The 16,931-nt window shown below is 38.0% G+C and overlaps 1 protein-coding gene across 3 annotated transcripts; it reads right to left on the bottom strand.

Annotated features, from left to right (window-relative positions):
* Positions 1-1,941: 1,941 nt before the first annotated feature.
* On the bottom strand, positions 1,942-11,674 carry LOC138349799 (myosin heavy chain, muscle-like). 3 transcript variants are annotated; one of them, XM_069312064.1, is made up of 13 exons: positions 11,505-11,674; positions 10,465-10,795; positions 9,736-9,788; positions 9,167-9,254; positions 8,127-8,244; positions 7,409-7,526; positions 6,594-7,067; positions 5,376-6,262; positions 5,116-5,194; positions 4,427-4,672; positions 3,520-4,307; positions 2,922-3,375; positions 1,942-2,783 (listed from the first exon to the last, which is right to left on the bottom strand). In XM_069312064.1, the coding sequence occupies exons 1-13, from the start codon at positions 11,604-11,606 to the stop codon at positions 2,265-2,267; spliced, it is 4,257 nt and encodes a 1,418-aa protein (XP_069168165.1). In that variant the 5' UTR covers positions 11,607-11,674; the 3' UTR covers positions 1,942-2,264. The 3 variants fall into 3 exon arrangements, with proteins under 3 accessions (XP_069168165.1, XP_069168166.1, XP_069168167.1); XM_069312065.1 differs by lacking the exons at positions 9,167-9,254; positions 9,736-9,788; positions 10,465-10,795; positions 11,505-11,674 and adding an exon at positions 8,849-8,873; XM_069312066.1 differs by lacking the exons at positions 9,167-9,254; positions 9,736-9,788; positions 10,465-10,795; positions 11,505-11,674 and adding an exon at positions 8,796-8,819.
* Positions 11,675-16,931: the final 5,257 nt, after the last annotated feature.

The raw sequence follows: 16,931 nt of genomic DNA, 5'->3' as shown, positions 1-16,931 counted from the left end.
TTTTTTTTTTTCCCACACCACACACACACACACACCCCCCAGGAAGCAGCCCGTGACAGCTGACTAACTCCCAGGTACCTATTTACTGCTAGGTAACAGTGGCATTCAGGGTGAAAGAAACTGCCCATTTGTTTCTGCCTCGTGCGGGAATCGAACCCGCGCCACAGAATTACGAATCCTGCGCGCTATCCACCAGGCTACGAGGCCCCCTGTGTGTGTGTGTGTGGCTGATATGCTTCAGTTTAACAGTCAAGTGCTTTGCAATCATAGCATTGACCAAAAGGAGATTTATTTCCAAAAAAAATAAACACAGGAAGCATTTCGCTACCCTTAGAGGGTGTTTAGGAGTTGTTTTTTTGGGAGAGGGGATATTAAGGTGTCCTCATTAACGCATATTGGTAACGAGCGAGATGGCATCTCTCTGATGATTGATTGATTGATTGATTGATGAAGATTAAGCCATCCAAGAGGTGGCACGGGCATGAATAGCCCCGTAATGTCTTTGATTGCTATTCACAATCTTTGTAGATGTTTTATAATCAACTAAAATGATGTATATATATCCTCGTTCATCACTGTATAATTAAAATATTTACAATTCTATTCTTGTTTCTTTTTATGTAAATACAACAAATACATATTTCGTGAAACGTGAACTGTATCTGTTTGTGGCCCTTGTACATTTTGACCAGAGACTGGCTGAAATACATGCAAGCTCCATTATCATTCGCCAATGTGACTGTAGCAGATACATGTTTTAATACCACTGATCTGAGCTGGATGAAAAGATTTCATTTTTCATGGCCTTTGGTTAGAGAAGACTAACCAGTTGAGATGGACTGTCTTATCTTACAATGAGCATAGGAATGGGAGTCTGCACAGTGGGCACCACCAAAATGAAGACACATAACTGGCAGGGTTTCGCAGGCAGTCTTAACTTGACCTCATATGTCCTCAGAGGTGTCAAATTACTGTCTCAAGTTTATGTTCCCTCCTTGCGCCAGTGTTTAAAAGTTTAACCACGGAGCTTCAACTTGCCGAATTAAAGTGTTCTTTTGCACTCTTCGTTGCGAATGTGGCGATGTTTAGTCTGCCTGCAAAACCCTATCGGTTCGCTGCATTAATTATGATGATGCCGACCATACGTACTCCCACTCCTGTGCTCACTATAAGATAGTAATCCATCTCGAATATTTGTTAGCGTAATCTAACCAGTGGCCATAAAGCATGAAACTTCAGCGACTTTACATACGCGTGCGTTGTTCGTCAGGAAATATCGACCTACTCTCATTCCGTCCCCTGCTTCAGAATCGTGTACATGTACTCGCTATTTTGGCTTTGATTGATACGCATCATTCTCCAGCCCCCCTCTGCTGTCTTTGGTCAGGGTTTTCCCTCTCAGTCACCATCCCTACAACCCGGCCACTACCTTCCTGCCCTTCCCTGCTCATCCTCTTAACAGTGGTCCCGTCTCCTGCACCCGTGTCGCTCAACACTTATATTACCAATGTGGACACCTCTGAAATCATCCTCCAATCTGCCTTTTGACCTGCCTACTATCCTTGAGGTTAGAGCTGATGCCCACGTACGACATCGCAAACTACATTGCAACCAACGCTCTTTTCCTATCAGAAGCATATGTTGGATCATTCCATGTTCCTCCCTCCCTCTAAAGAAAATAAAACATCAAGTCTCTGAACCTTCCATTACGCTCACCCCTCAATTCGGAATCTTGTGACGGCCTCGTTCGACTCTTAGTGTTGTTCGGGAACAGTCCTGCTTACCAAAGTCCTCTCTACCTCCACTTTCTTTCCCGGCTGAGTCTGTGCATAAGTAAGCCCCTGGGACCTTTCGGTTGCAAACCAATTGCGCTGTCTTCTGCAATATAGGACCCCACGTATTCTCAAAATATGTTATGTTGTCACTTAAATAAAACAATCATTTTCGTTATTTTTGTATATTGAACTTCTTTAATTATGTAAAGTGTACAAGAGTTATAGTTAAATTGTGAGCATTTATTTTTACTAAAAACATAACTCAAGTTACTTAGATATAAAATAATGCTTCTCTGTGCCTGTATACAATGGCCTCATTACTCCCAGATTTTCTAGGAGATTATCAGTTTACAGTTAAACAGTCATTGATAAATTAAAGATTAAAGCTGTAAAACTTATTTGTTTATATGGCTATTAGTTACAAATATAACGATTTAAGTACAATGTAATTAAGGCCCATATATTTTGGTTTTAATGACGGCGAAGTATTTATGCACTGCCAGTGACTTGCTCCAGTTCTTGTTGGGTCTTGCGGAACTTGGCCAAGTTCAGGGCGGCGATCTCCTCGGCCTCCTCGATCTGGCGCTTGTAGGTCTTGATCTTCTGTTGCAGCTTGTCCACGAGGTCCTGCATCCTCTCGTGGTTCTTCTTGTCCTCTTCGGACTGGAAGGTGAGCTCCTTGATGCGCCTCTCACACTTCCTCAGGTTCTTCTGGGCATCAGCGTGGCGGCGGGATTCATCATCCAGCTGGCCTTCCAACTCACGAAGACGGCTTTCGAGCTTGCTCAAAGTCTTCCTGCCAGTCTTAGTGGCGTTGCCCTCACTTTCCTCAAGGCGAACTTGAAGATCCTTAATGGCAAGATCCAAGCCCTTACGAAGCTTCTCCTGGGTCTGGGCGTGTTCCTGTTCGGCTCGGAGTTCATCAGCGAGGCGGGCGGCGTCAACCATGGCCTTCTTGGCCTTATCCTCAGAGTTCCTGGCCTCGTTCAGCATCTCGTCAATATCAGACTGAAACAGGTAAGAAAAATGTTAAGTTATCAGAAATATTTTGTAGATATGTTACTGGAGATATTACAATTGTTTATTTACATTTACACAAATAAATAACTAATAATAAAAATGTTTCATTCGGTAAATAAAACTTACATGAAGTGTTGCCAATTCACCCTCCAACTTCCTCTTGGAAATAGCTAGAGAATTATTTTGACCCGCTGCACTGCCCAGTTGTTCATTAGCGTCACTGAGCTCGGATTCTGCCTGGCGACGACCTCGGTCAGACTGTTCGAGAAGAGTGCGGGACTCCTCCAGCTCACCATTCAGACCCTTGGCTCGGCGATCAGCGGCGCTATACTGTTCACGGTACTCGGAAGCAAGACGTTGTTCCTCCTCAGCACGGAGCTGCAGGTCCTTCGTTTCGGTCTGAAGCTTCTTGATGTACTTTTGGAGGTCAGAGTTGTTCTTACTGGAATGGTCCAGTGCTACCTCGAGTTCGCTAATGTCAGACTCTAGCTTCTTCTTCTGACGAAGAGCTTCAGCCTTGCCCTTGGCTTCGGCCTCAAGAGAAGACTGCATGGTTTCTATGGCACGTTGATGGACTTTTCTGAAATAGTGTATCACTAGGTAAGTAAGTTTATTTCCAATATAAACTGCATGTGATAACAATAATAATAATAATAATAATAATAATACAGATATAATAAGTGTAATCAGTATTAATACATTTAAAATAAAGTTAAATTCTTACCGAATATTGTCGAATTCCTCTTCTTTCTCTTGGATACGTTTGTCGATTTCTTGTTTAACTTGGCTGAGCTCGAGCTGACTACGGAGCACCTTATTCTCTTCCTGTTCAAGAGCGGCCTCAGCCTCCTCAAGGGCAGCTTGAAGCTCTTCTTTTTCAATTTCAAGGCGCTTGCTGCTCTTCTCTAGTTCATGGTAAGACCGTCCACTCTCGCTAATCTGATCCATCAGATCCTTGATTTCGTCAGCAAGGGTTTTGTTTTCACGGCGGACGGAATCAAGTGTTCCTAGATTTTCTTCATATGCAGCCTTTACACGGAAAAGCTCTGAAGAATAGTTGCGGCACTCCTTTTGTGACGAATCCAGTTCAACAGCAAAGTCATCAACCTTTATCTTCCATTCAGCAATGACTCTGTCAAAGTTCTTTTGCTTCTTTTCAGCGGAAATGGCCAAGTTTTGAGCACGTTCAGCTGAAATCTGTACTTCATCGAGTTCAGCGAGAATGCGCTGTCTTGCTTTGTCAAGGTTAATATTTTTAAGGTTCAGCTGTTCTATCTGGTTTTCTGCTTCCTCAAGGCGGGCAGCAAGCTTCAGGCGAGCAGCCTCAAGTTCTTCAGCACGAGCAACTCCCTCAGTTTCATACTTGGAACGCCACAGTTGAGCCTCAGCGCTGGCCTTGGACAATTGGCGGAGGCTATCAGCTTTACCCTCAGACTCTTCATCTAGCTGTTCGCGAAGTCCATCAATATCGTGTTCCAAGTTACGATACTTTCCAAGAATAGTTGCACGTTCCTGAGACGACAAAAATTCGTTTTATAAATGCCAGATATGATAAATGTTTGATGTATGTAAACAGTATAAATTTTAAATTAAATGTAATATTTAAATTCGTGCGTTGAAACCTTCCTTACCTTGCTCTCTTCCTCAGCATACTTCCTAGCGTCGTCAAGTTGAGCACTAAGAGACACCTTCAGCTTAGACAACAGAGATATTTGGTTATCGGTTTCTTCCAGCTGTCGCAAAAGTTCAGCATTCTCAACTGCAAGCTTCTTCTTTGTAACATCGAAGTCATTCAAAGTTCGATTGGCTTCCTCGAGTCTGCCGAGAGCTTCGCTGATCTGTTGTTGAATTTGCTTGTTTGCCTTTTCAGCAGTAGCCTGGGAAAAATTGGATATTAAAAATTGACATTGTGTTTCTCGTCGCATAGTTACGAACCAAACAAGGCCAATAAATAATACAATTAAAACTTCAAAAAACGCCTAGAATATATAAATCTAATTTTATGTTAACTAAATTTCAAAACCTTTCTCTTCATATGGGGAAAATTTATTTCATAAGTTACAAATGAATGCACATGAACTTTACTATTGTAACTGCTAACTTGCTGCTAAAATTGTACAAATTTTGCCCAAAAAATGCATTCAGAATAATAATTGTAGTATGCAATCTTAGGACGTAAGATTGTATACTACAATATGAATAATTGTATTATACAGTTTACACATATAAGGAATGCGTGTAAATAGTATGCAGAATAATGTCAAAACATCCGGTTGGTATTGAATTAAGAGGAGATATCAAAACTGCTACTAGATCTTACCTTATCCCGAGTAAGGCTATCCATTGCCGACTTTGCTTCATCAGCAATGCGTTTCAAAGCATCCTTCTCCTTTTCAGTTCTGTAGGGGGAAAAATAAGAAGCGCTTATAATAGTAGACATGTATAATAGACGTGCGAGATGTAAGAGGTGCTGTAAAATTTTTAGTTTAGAGGCACGACTAATTGTTGCATTTGATGGGTATTGGAGAAGTGGTTAGTGTGTGTGTGCATACACGAGTGCTCGTGCTTAAGAGTACTTACTTGATTTTGCTTTTGTTGAGGTGGTCGATCTGCTCTGATATTTCAGCCACGGAATCATTATGCTTCTTGCGAAGAAGATTAAGAGCAGATTCATGCTGGATGGTCGTCTCCTCGATGTCGCGGCGGAGCTTGCCTAGCTCAGCATCTCGCTTCTTGTTCAGTTCCACCTGGGCAGCGGTGGCGCCACCAGCCTCGTCCAGGCGATCGCCGATCTCACTCAGCTCTCGTGCCAAGCTAGACTTGGTTTTCTCAGCCTTTGCTCGGGCCTGGCGCTCGTGCTCAACCTCTTGTTCTAGCTCTTCGATGCGTGATTGTAGCTCTTTAATAGACCTCTGGATCTTAGAGACATGACCTTGTTCTTCCTCCACTTTGTTGGCAAGAGTAGAGATCTCCTTATCTTTACGCTGGATAGTGTTCTCGACTTCTCTGTGATTACGCTCTAGGTCCCCAACGGTCTCTTGGGCCAGCTTAAGATCACCTTCAACCTTCCTCTTTGATTTTTCAACCTCAGCGCGCAGCTTCTTCTCGCGATCGATGGAGTCCTCGAGCTCATCGAGAGTCTGCTCGAGCTTCGTCTTCATTTTGTTGAAGTGGTTGCATTTGTCCTCGACGCCCTGGAGGTCTTCTGCGGTTTTCTGGTTGTATTCTTGCAGCTGTTTCTTTTCTTTGTTGACCTTATTGATGAGTTCCTCTTGATGGGCAATTTCCTCATTAAGGTTGTGGATCTGGTGGTCCTTACCAGCCTTTTCTTGCTCCAGCTTTTGGATGTTTAGTTCCAGGTCTTCGAAATCTCTCCTTAAAGCGTGCACCTCTTGTTCAGTCTTTTTCTTATCCTGGCCAAGGGCTGTACGGGCTTCTTCCTCTTTTTGTAGGCGGGTGGTGATATCCTATATAAAAATTAAGACATAAAATAAAATAGTTAAAATATATATATAGACTTGTACGCTCGCGTGTGTGTGTGTGTTTGCGTGCGTGCATCATAAATTATTTTGTATTGCTCTATAAATGTTATTATAAAAGTTTTTCTTTAATAAATAAATAAAATTAAATTCAGTCATCTGTAATATATTTATAATATATATCACTTAAGTTATATAACCCCTCAAGTTTGGAACCCAGACCGCCGCAGGTCTCCCTAATGCTAGGCATTATTTTAATAATAAATACTAAACAATGTTCTATAAGCTGTAACCTAGTTTTAACTTTCATGAAACTTACATTGAGTTGAGCCTCGAGTTCGGCTTTCTGACTCTGCAACTTGGCGCTTTGCTCAAGATACTCGGACATACTGCCTTTAGAAGATTCAAGTGTAGCCAAGAGGTTATTCTTTTCTTCTTGAAGAGCAGCATTTGCAGCTTCAAGATCTTGGCGTGTTTTCAGTTCATTATCCAAATTTTCTTGAGCTTTACCGGCCCTCTCCCTGAGACCTCTAATTATATCCTCAGGACGAGTGACGTGAAGAAGAGGCTTGACTTTCTGCCAGAGATTGAACCAAACCCAAGATTGCATTGAGACGAAGTTCCTCAACTGGCGTTGAACAACTACGAGGGCTACGCGCTGCTCCTGAAGTCTTCCATACTCCTTCCTGCCGGTGAATCCACGGATCCATGACTGCAGCCAGGTTATGATCTTACCCAGATGGGAGTCTCGGATCTCTTCAAGGGTACCCAGGACACCAGCCCGGAAGAACACCTGTAGGTAGACGAAACGTCTTTTATTGTTAAAATTTACGCTCGTATTGGTGTTTATGTAAATTGAGTAAGTGGTAAGCGACTGTCGATCGCACGTAAACACATAAAGTCAATTAACTTGATTTTGAGTTTAAGAAGCCGCATTAGTTTCAGTAATCTTTCAAAATGACGTAAAGATAAAGAAAACAGAAAGTACCAATGTCAAATTCGGCGTAACTGTGAATACTGTGACAGGGGTCTTGCTTTACATGAGGGTCTTAAGAACTTTGCTAAAATATGAAATCACAAGATTTTTCAATGCTAGAATACAACAGGGAAATAAAAACTAATTCTATGAATTACCTTAGTGTTACCCAGACGGTAGAGCTCTGGGTCTAATCCAGACTTATTGAAGCACACCTCAGCGGCCTTTTTATTATCCTCGATACTAGCCATCTCCTTGGAGGCCAGAATCTTGTAGCTGTGGAAGAAGTTGATTATTTGAATCCTTTTAGGATCAATTATCTCCCAATATACATGATGGTTAATAAAAAAAGGCCACTGCTGATAATATAAATTGCAAAGTTAGTGATTCAACTTTATTAGAAGTTAGATAGTAAGCCTACTCTTCTTAAAATGTCGTTGACATGATCAGCTTATACGACTGGATACTGAAATCATATTTTTGTATTCCCTTTGTTTAGTATCTCTATCTGAATTTTGTTTAAAGAATTACTTTAATGTTAGTAACAGTCATGATACCTTCAGATACTTTCAAAATATAGTGAAAAATATAGTGAAAAATGTATATAACTATGCTATTATTAGAATAGGAAAGCAATGAATCGGGCAATCTTGCCCAAAACGCTATGCGTACTAGTGGCTTTACAAGAATGTTAATTCCACTTATTTTCTATATTCTCTGTTAACCCCCAATGTAACTTCTTGTATATAAATAAATAAATAAATGAAGTCTGTGAAAGATCTAGTATCAAGCTAATGGAAATCATATTTATCCCTGAGATTTCATATTTAATTATATATATTTGAGGCAAATTCCGGAAAACCGTATAATCGTTACCGGTGCTTGAAGTCAGGGTACATCATCCTGTTGGGGAAGCCCTTACGACAGATACGGATGCCCTCAAGCACACCGTTACAGGTGAGCTGATGCATGATGAGGCCGGCCTCAGTCACACCTGAAGGAAGAAGTGTTTACAGTCTTAAACATGATAGAATGTTCCTCACAACAATTAAAGATGTAGAGAGGTGTTGGGTCTTTAAATTTCAATAAATTTATGTTTTCGTTATATAGGCAGTGCTTTTGACCAGGCCTATATTGGAATAGTATTAAAAACAAATGTATTTTAAGAAATTGTGAATCTCTGTACGGGAAGTCATTTGATTAAGAGCAAAATTACTAGGATTCAATAAAATACAAATACACTCTTTTGCACTTAAGTTTGAATCTCTTTCAACACAAACAGTTTTCCCCTTTGTGTTATTGCATGAATTTAGCTGAGCAATGGCTAGGTAACTTTGTCTTACAGTGTACACTGGATAATGATTATTTCCATTACAGTACTTGAATATGGAAAGGCATTCATTAATTCTAAGTTCCCGATAAATTCACGCACGAAATTTATGAATATGTTTCTAGAGTTAGCTAGAGACTCCTCACTGATGCCTGTTCACTCACCCAGGATGTATCTCGTTGGGGACGATACTGTGTTTATATGAGGCTACCTACCCGGGGACTTGGTCTCGTTGGGGACGATACTGTGTTTATATGAGGCTACCTACCTGGGGACTTGGTCTCGTTGGGGACGATACTGTGTTTATATGAGGCTACCTACCCGGGGACTTGGTCTCGTTGGGGACGATACTGTGTTTATATGAGGCTACCTACCCGGGGACTTGGTCTCGTTGGGGACGATACTGTGTTTATATGAGGCTACCTACCCGGGGACTTGGTCTCGTTGGGGACGATACTGTGTTTATATGAGGCTACCTACCCGGGGACTTGGTCTCGTTGGGGACGATACTGTGTTTATATGAGGCTACCTACCCGGGGACTTGGTCTCGTTGGGGACGATACTGTGTTTATATGAGGCTACCTACCTGGGGACTTGGTCTCGTTGGGGACGATGCATCGGATGAAGTGGGGGTGAGTAGAGTTAAGGGTCTTCATCAGGTTGTTGAGCTGCTCCTGTGGGAGAAATCGTCACGACGCTTAGCGAAATGTGTTCCAAGGATAATACTAGCAAAACAAGAATTTAGTGTTGGTATTAATGTCATACCTAGTATCAATAAGATAGAAAATTGTCAAGCATATGCTGTAAAATACATGTGAGGCCACATACATATGTTGGCTAGATATTTCGTTTTCTGACTTACCTCTGATGAAAAGTAATTATTAATTAAGTAATTGTACTTAATAGGCTGACTGTGCGCTGTTAAAAATATTCATACTTAATAATTATAATAATCACTTTATTTAAGGATATCAACGAAAATGTTATTATATATCTTGAATTACACTAAAGTTCCGTTATCTACATTGTTTTTATTTAAAGATTAATTAAGTATGTAAAAATTTAATACGTCAGCGTACAGCCCTGATAATATAATGTCTACTGAATAAAGTTCGCTGGAAAATTGGTACAATAGAGAAGGCAAGCCAAACGTACCCTGTAGGCAGAAGAGACAGTCTTGAAGGAACCAGATTTTGCGCCGCGGCCACCTGAGAAATAACATGTTTATTTCTGAGTTACTATATACTATATTTGTATACTATATACTATATTATATATAGACTAAATATAATATATTTTTGCTAACTTGAACTATCATCATAACATTACTTATAATACTCCTTTGTTTTCAGAACCCGTATTTCGCTTCAACAATCATTTGTTTTCTGAACCCGTATTTCGCTTCAACAATCATTTGTTTTCAGAACCCGTATTTCGCTTCAACAATCATTTGTTTTCTGAACCCGTATTTCGCTTCAACAATCATTTGTTTTCTGAACCCGTATTTCGCTTCAACAATTAATTACCCAAAGCCTTAGAGCTACTAGCGTTGGTAAACAAGTTTCATACAAGTCAGATGATAACCGAGATTTAAGTAAAGATGTCTAAAGTCCTGTTTATAAAACAAAACATTTTGTGAAGATAAGTGTCTACCGTCAAGTCACCAGGCGAAGTTAGGACTCTGAAAAGAAAGAAAATAATTGTTACTTACACTTACATAGTAAGGCATAGTAATTTATATAATAGAGTTTCAGTTTGTTTATATAAACGACAGTTTGCAAATAATATTAAAAGTTACTGAGGAAACATTGTTAATAATGCGCTCGAGAGAAAAGCGGAAGATATATAATATTGAATACATAAAATTCAATGAATACCTACCACCTTTGCCAGAGTCAGCTGGGCCCGACTGCCCGGGATGGTCAGCGAAAAGCAAGACAATGACTTCATTGCGAGACTTCTTGAGCTGGTCGACGACGGTGTCGTTCAGGGGATCCTTGTTCTTCTCCAGCCAGCCACTCAGGTTGTAAGTGACAGTACCGGCATAGTGAACAATGGCGAAGTGGCCCTCGACTGCTCCTGCCTTGGGTGGCTTGGGCTTGATGAACACGGGAGACTTGCCTAGATGGTTGGCGTTCAACTTCTCCTGGAAGGACTTGTCGGTAGCCTTGGGGAACATAGACTCTTCCTCTAGGATGGAGAGCAGACCCATTTTCTGTAGAACATTAATATATTCGTTACTCCTTCAGAGGTACTTTTGAAATCGCGAAGACAATGTAACTGGGAACTTTCTTTTTTTCACATGGCAGTTACTGGATAATAAATACGGATAATGACAGTGATATAACTGTAAAGTTCATTAATGTGAATATTTATTATGGCGAAACTAAAAAAAAAAACAGAATTTTGTTACCAAAATATTAATTACTAGTGATTATTGTGACAGAACCACTTCGAGTCAGATTAAAAAGCAGGATATTATTTATGTAAAACATTTTGCAAACAAAAAGCATATGATTAGTATATTCAGTGCAAATTTCAGATGAAATTTCTTGAGTGCCAGTATATTTAATATTAAGTTGTCTTGTTTAATATTTTAAATATGCAGACAAATACAAATTATAATTTATAGTCATTGCCATATATATATCCAGAACGAAAAATCGATAATGATTGAAAACACTTAAATATATATATTTATAAACGTGGCTTTATATAATGATTATAATTAAAATTAACTATTTTCCAGTAGACACACTTTAATTATTATTGTTTAAATATTGTATCTACATGTTTACTATTGTAATCAATTAGCTTGAATAGTGTTTAAGTCATATACCATAAAATCACATGCTAGAAAAAGCCTACAAGATAATGTTCGAATGTTCTCAATGTGAAGACATCTGAATAAGAAAGTAAAATACCTTCTCGAAGAGCTCGATGCAAGCCATAAGATCCATACCGAAGTCGACGAAGACCCAGTTAATACCTTCCTTCTTGTACTCCTCTTGTTCCAGCACAAACATGTGATGGTTGAAGAACTGCTGCAGCTTCTCGTTACAGAAGTTGATACAGATCTGCTCGAAGCCGTTGTACTGTTTGGGGCAAATGTTCATATCAAATTCAGAAATCGTAAGTGCTGTCAAAGCATATTTTTTATTGTATGCATGTTTAATACACAGATACATATTTGTATCCTGATAAATACTATGATGGAGTATAAGCTAAATTATTATATTGATTGTGAATTGATTTTCTCCTAAGATGAATTTAATTTGTTTCGTATATGTTTAATTGAAACGAGCATTATTAAATATATATAATCCATGGACCATATCTAGTAGCCAGAACGCACTTCTCAGCCTACAATTCAGAGCCCGATTTGCCTAATAAGCCAAGTTTTCCTGAATTAATATATTTTCTCAAATTTTTTTCTAATGAAATGATAAAGCTACCCATTTCATTATGTATGAGGTCAATTTTTTTTTATTGGAGTTAAAATTAACGTAGATATATGACCGAACCTAACCAACCCTACCTAACCTAACGTAACCTATCTTTATGGGTTAGGTTAGGTTAGGTAGCCGAAAAAGCTAGGTTAGGTTAGGTTAGGTAGGTTAGGTAGTCGAAAAACAATTATTTCATGAAAACTTGGCTTATTAGGCAAATCGGGCCTTGCATAGTAGGCTGAGAAATGAGTTCTGGCTACTAGGTACGACATATATATATATATATATATATATATATATATATATATATATATATATATATATATATGTCGTACCTAGTAGCCAGAACGCACTTCTCAGCCTACTATGCAAGGCCCGATTTGCCTAATAAGCCAAGTTTTCATGAATTAACTGTTTTTCAACTACCTAACCTACCTAACCTAACCTAACCTAACTTTTTCGGTTACCTAACCTAACCTATAAAGATAGGTTAGGTTAGGTAAGGTTTGTTAGGTTCGGTCATCTACGTGAATTTTAACTCCAATAAAAAAAATTGACCTCATACATAATAAAATGGGTAGTTTTATCATTTCATAAGGAAAAAATTAGAGAAAATATATTAATTCAGGAAAACTTGGCTTATTAGGCAAATCGGGCCTTGCATAGTAGGCCGAGAAGTGCATTCTGGCTACTAGGTACGACATATATATATATAATATATATATATGTCGTATATATATATATATATATATATATATATATATAATATATATATATATAATATATATATATATATATATATATATATATATATATATATATATAGCTGTATCTGTCCAGACTGAAACAACATTAAAAGTATTGTATTGTTTACAGTGACAATTATGGGATCATCTACTAATCTCTGAACCTCTACATGTCCAGTGCAAATAGTTGAGTCATTCCCGACATAACGAGAGAAACTTCCGTCGTTGGAATGAACGTTTTGCATATTTATTATCTTGTTCAAAGCCGTCCGAGACAAACCTGGAGGTAGTGAGAGTGTATAATTCCTGACGTTATTGCAGGCGCTCTACGGCAAGCCTGGGAGCAGTCAGAGAACCGCCAGTGGGTCTGGGGAGAGTGGCGGGCAGGAGGAAGGCTCCGGACCAAGCGGTGACTTGTGTAATAATGAAAGCATCAACACTATGTTTACCTCAGCCGAGGGTACAGTGTACGTCTTCAAGGGTGAGTCCACACCACGCCTCCTGCTTCTATCTCTCAGCCTTTATCTCACAAAACTACATAACAGGAAACCTACATTCCTACCAGCTTTCACTATATATCTACATCATTTACTGCACTCTGCATGAATTCTATGAATATATAATGACTGCGGCATTCATGCCACACTCCCCAGGAGACAAGTACTGGCTGCTGACCGGCTCCGGTGTTGCTAAGGGCTACCCAAGACCCATCACAGACCAGTGGGAGGAGCTGCCCAGTGACTTGGATGCTGCCTTCACATGGAGTAATGGAAGAACATATTTCTTTAAGGTAATTCTCAAGCAAACACGGTCACGACTGGCAAGAGAAATCTGCCTCTTGACATATATTTCTTGTATATAGATATACTTCTGGACCAGGATGAACATTGGCAGAAATGTTTCATCTCTGGAAACACACTGTCATTTGATCATTTGATTAATTAAATAATATATATGTATATATATGACAGTGCCAGACCACGGAGGAAAATTGAAACAGGAATTTTCTTAAGTACTTTCGTATATTAATATATCTACAGAAGGAGTGGTTTTACAGGTCGAGTACTGGACATAAATAGGCAAGAAGGAAGGAAGGAGGAAACTATCAGGGAAAAGCGCCAAGCCATTACGAATAGGCAGGAGAGAATGGTGGAGTGAGGTGAGGTACAATAAGTGGACACAAATATGAGCCGCACAAAAACTGCAGAGGGCTTATTGACCCATCCGATGCAGCTCCCATTCATAACCACACACAGGCCCACACATGGATAATCATAGCATAAGATAGTAAATATTTACAATAAATTAGTGAGACAAATGTGTTCCAATGATCCTACTCAAATCGCCCTTTAATTGATCTATTAAAATTGGATCTAAGTTATATAAACCACTGCTAATGTTCAAATTACTTTCTTTTGTGATCTGTATCAAAGCAGATTCAATTATGTTTCTGTTATAGGTGCTTTTACAATTCGTTATTGAAGAAGCCATCTCCCAGTCAATTTGGTGAGCATCTTCTGACAAATGAACGAACAAAGCATTAGACAATTGGCCATGTCTTACAGAGTATTTATGTTGCGAAATTCTACATTTCAAATCTTTAGATGTTGGCCCAACATAGAACTTATTACAGTCTTTACAAGGTATTTTATAAATGACACAATTATCACTACGAGGGCTGTTTCTAACTAATAGCTTACCAACAGTATTTTCGTAGCTAAATAATACATGTAAATCAAAAAGTTTCAAGGCCTTCACAATATTCTCAAACCCAGAGAAATATGGTAAACATAACACATTCTTTGGTCGATTTTTGTCTCTGCATATATTATTATTATATGCACGACGTTTTTTGCTAAAGCAAACTTCCAAAAATACATCTAAAGATTTAAAATGTAGAATTTCGCAATATAAATACTCTGTAAGACATGGCCAATTGTCTAATGCTTTGTTCGTTCATTTGTCAGAAGATGCTCACCAAATTGATTGGGACATAGCTTCTTCAATAATGAATTGTAAAAACACCTATAACAGAAACACAATTGAATCTGCTTTGATACAGATCACAAAAGAAAGTAATTTGAACATTAGCAGTGGCTTATATAACTTAGATCCATTTTTGATAGATCAATTAAAGGGCGATTTGAGTAGGATCAATGGAACACATTTGTCTCACTAATTTATTGTAAATATTTACTTATTGTAAATATTTATCTTATGCTATGATTATCCATGTGTCCAAGTGTGGGCCTGTGTGTGTGGTTATGAATGGGAACTGCATCGGATAGGCCAAAAAGCCCTCTGCAGTTTTTATGCGGCTCATATGTGTCCAATTATTGTACCTCGCCTCACTCCACCATTCTCTCCTGCCTATTTATGTCCAGTACTCGACCTGTAAAACCACTCCTTCTGAGATGTATTAATATACGAAAGTACTTAAGGAAATTCCTGTTTCAGTTTTCCTCCGTGGTCTGACACTGTCACATTTTTAATCACGTGTTTATTTTTCGTGATTTACACACATGTGTGTGTGCATATATATATATATATATATATATATATATATATATATATATATATATATATATATATATATATATATATATATATATATATATATATATATATATATATATATATATATATATATATATATATATGTTTTCATTGAATATGACCGCATATTCTGTATTAATTATTTTCTGGTTTAGGGCTTCTATCCCTCTAACTATTTTCTTAGCATCAGGGCTTAATTCAAATAGGAGTTCTCCAAAACTCATTTTCGTACTTTTAAGGTGAAGAAAAGAAGTGATTTACTATAGAGTGTATTACACTTATTTGTATAATTTGCACGACGTTTCGAACCTCCATGGTTCATTCTCAAGTGAACAGATCTTACATTACTAGTTGATTTTATACCCGCATTAGGTCAGGTGATAATACAATGAAGGTGAAAACATGGGGGGATACATAAGGGATAAACATAGGGGCTGCAGAAGGCTTATTGGCCCATACGAGGCATCTCCTATCCAAACACAAAGATTAATCCAGTGTAATTGGCCTGTTATGTTGGACATTATCTTCTGTGTTGGCATCGATATGTTCTTGTCTTGTCCTTACTCTCATGGTGGGTAGAGGTAAATAGTTCCGTGATTTGGGTGTTCATGGTAGGTCGCTCTATTCTTATGTGAATTGCCTCAAGAATTTGTAATCTTCTTGAATCTTGGGTTTTGTCTATTATGCAGGTATTCTTGTTCAACATTTCTCTTGTTAGAGTAATGTATTATTGTATTATCATTGTATTATCACCTGACCTAATGCGGGTATAAAATCAACTAGTAATGTAAGATCTGTTCACTTGAGAATGAACCATGGAGGTTCGAAACGTCGTGCAAATTATACAAATAAGTGTAATACACTCTATAGTAAATCACTTCTTTTCTTCACCTTAAAAGTACGAAAATGAGTTTTGGAGAACTCCTATTTGAATTAAGCCCTGATGCTAAGAAAATAGTTAGAGGGATAGAAGCCCTAAACCAGAAAATAATTAATACAGAATATGCGGTCATATTCAATGAAACATGTTTGAAAGAAAACCTGCTGCCAGTATACACCAATATATATATATATATATATATATATATATATATATATATATATATATATATATATATATATATATATATATATATATATATATATATATATATATATATATATATATGTCGTACCTAGTAGCCAGAACTCACTTATCAGCCTACTATGCAAGGCCCGATTTGCTTAATAAGCCAAGTTTTCCTGAATTAATATATTTTCTCTATTTTTTTCTGATGAAATGATAAAGCTTACCCATTTCATTATGTATGAGGTCAATTTTTTTTTATTGGAGTTAAAATTAACGTAGATATATGACCGAACCTAACCAACCTAACCTAACCTAACCTATCTTTAAAGGTTAGGTTAGGTTAAGTAGCCGAAAGAGTTAGGTTAGGTTATATATATATATATATATATATATATATATATATATATATATATATATATATATATATATATATATATATATATATATATATATATATATATATATATATATGTCGTACCTAATAGCCAGAACGCACTTCTCAGCCTACTATTCAAGGCCCGATTTGCCTAA

The sequence above is a fragment of the Procambarus clarkii genome, chromosome 71, assembly GCF_040958095.1.
Source record: "Procambarus clarkii isolate CNS0578487 chromosome 71, FALCON_Pclarkii_2.0, whole genome shotgun sequence".
Classification (NCBI taxonomy): Eukaryota; Metazoa; Arthropoda; class Malacostraca; order Decapoda; family Cambaridae; genus Procambarus; species Procambarus clarkii.
The sequence above is the reverse complement of the archived record's forward strand: the minus strand, read 5'-3'. Positions and strand labels throughout refer to the sequence as shown.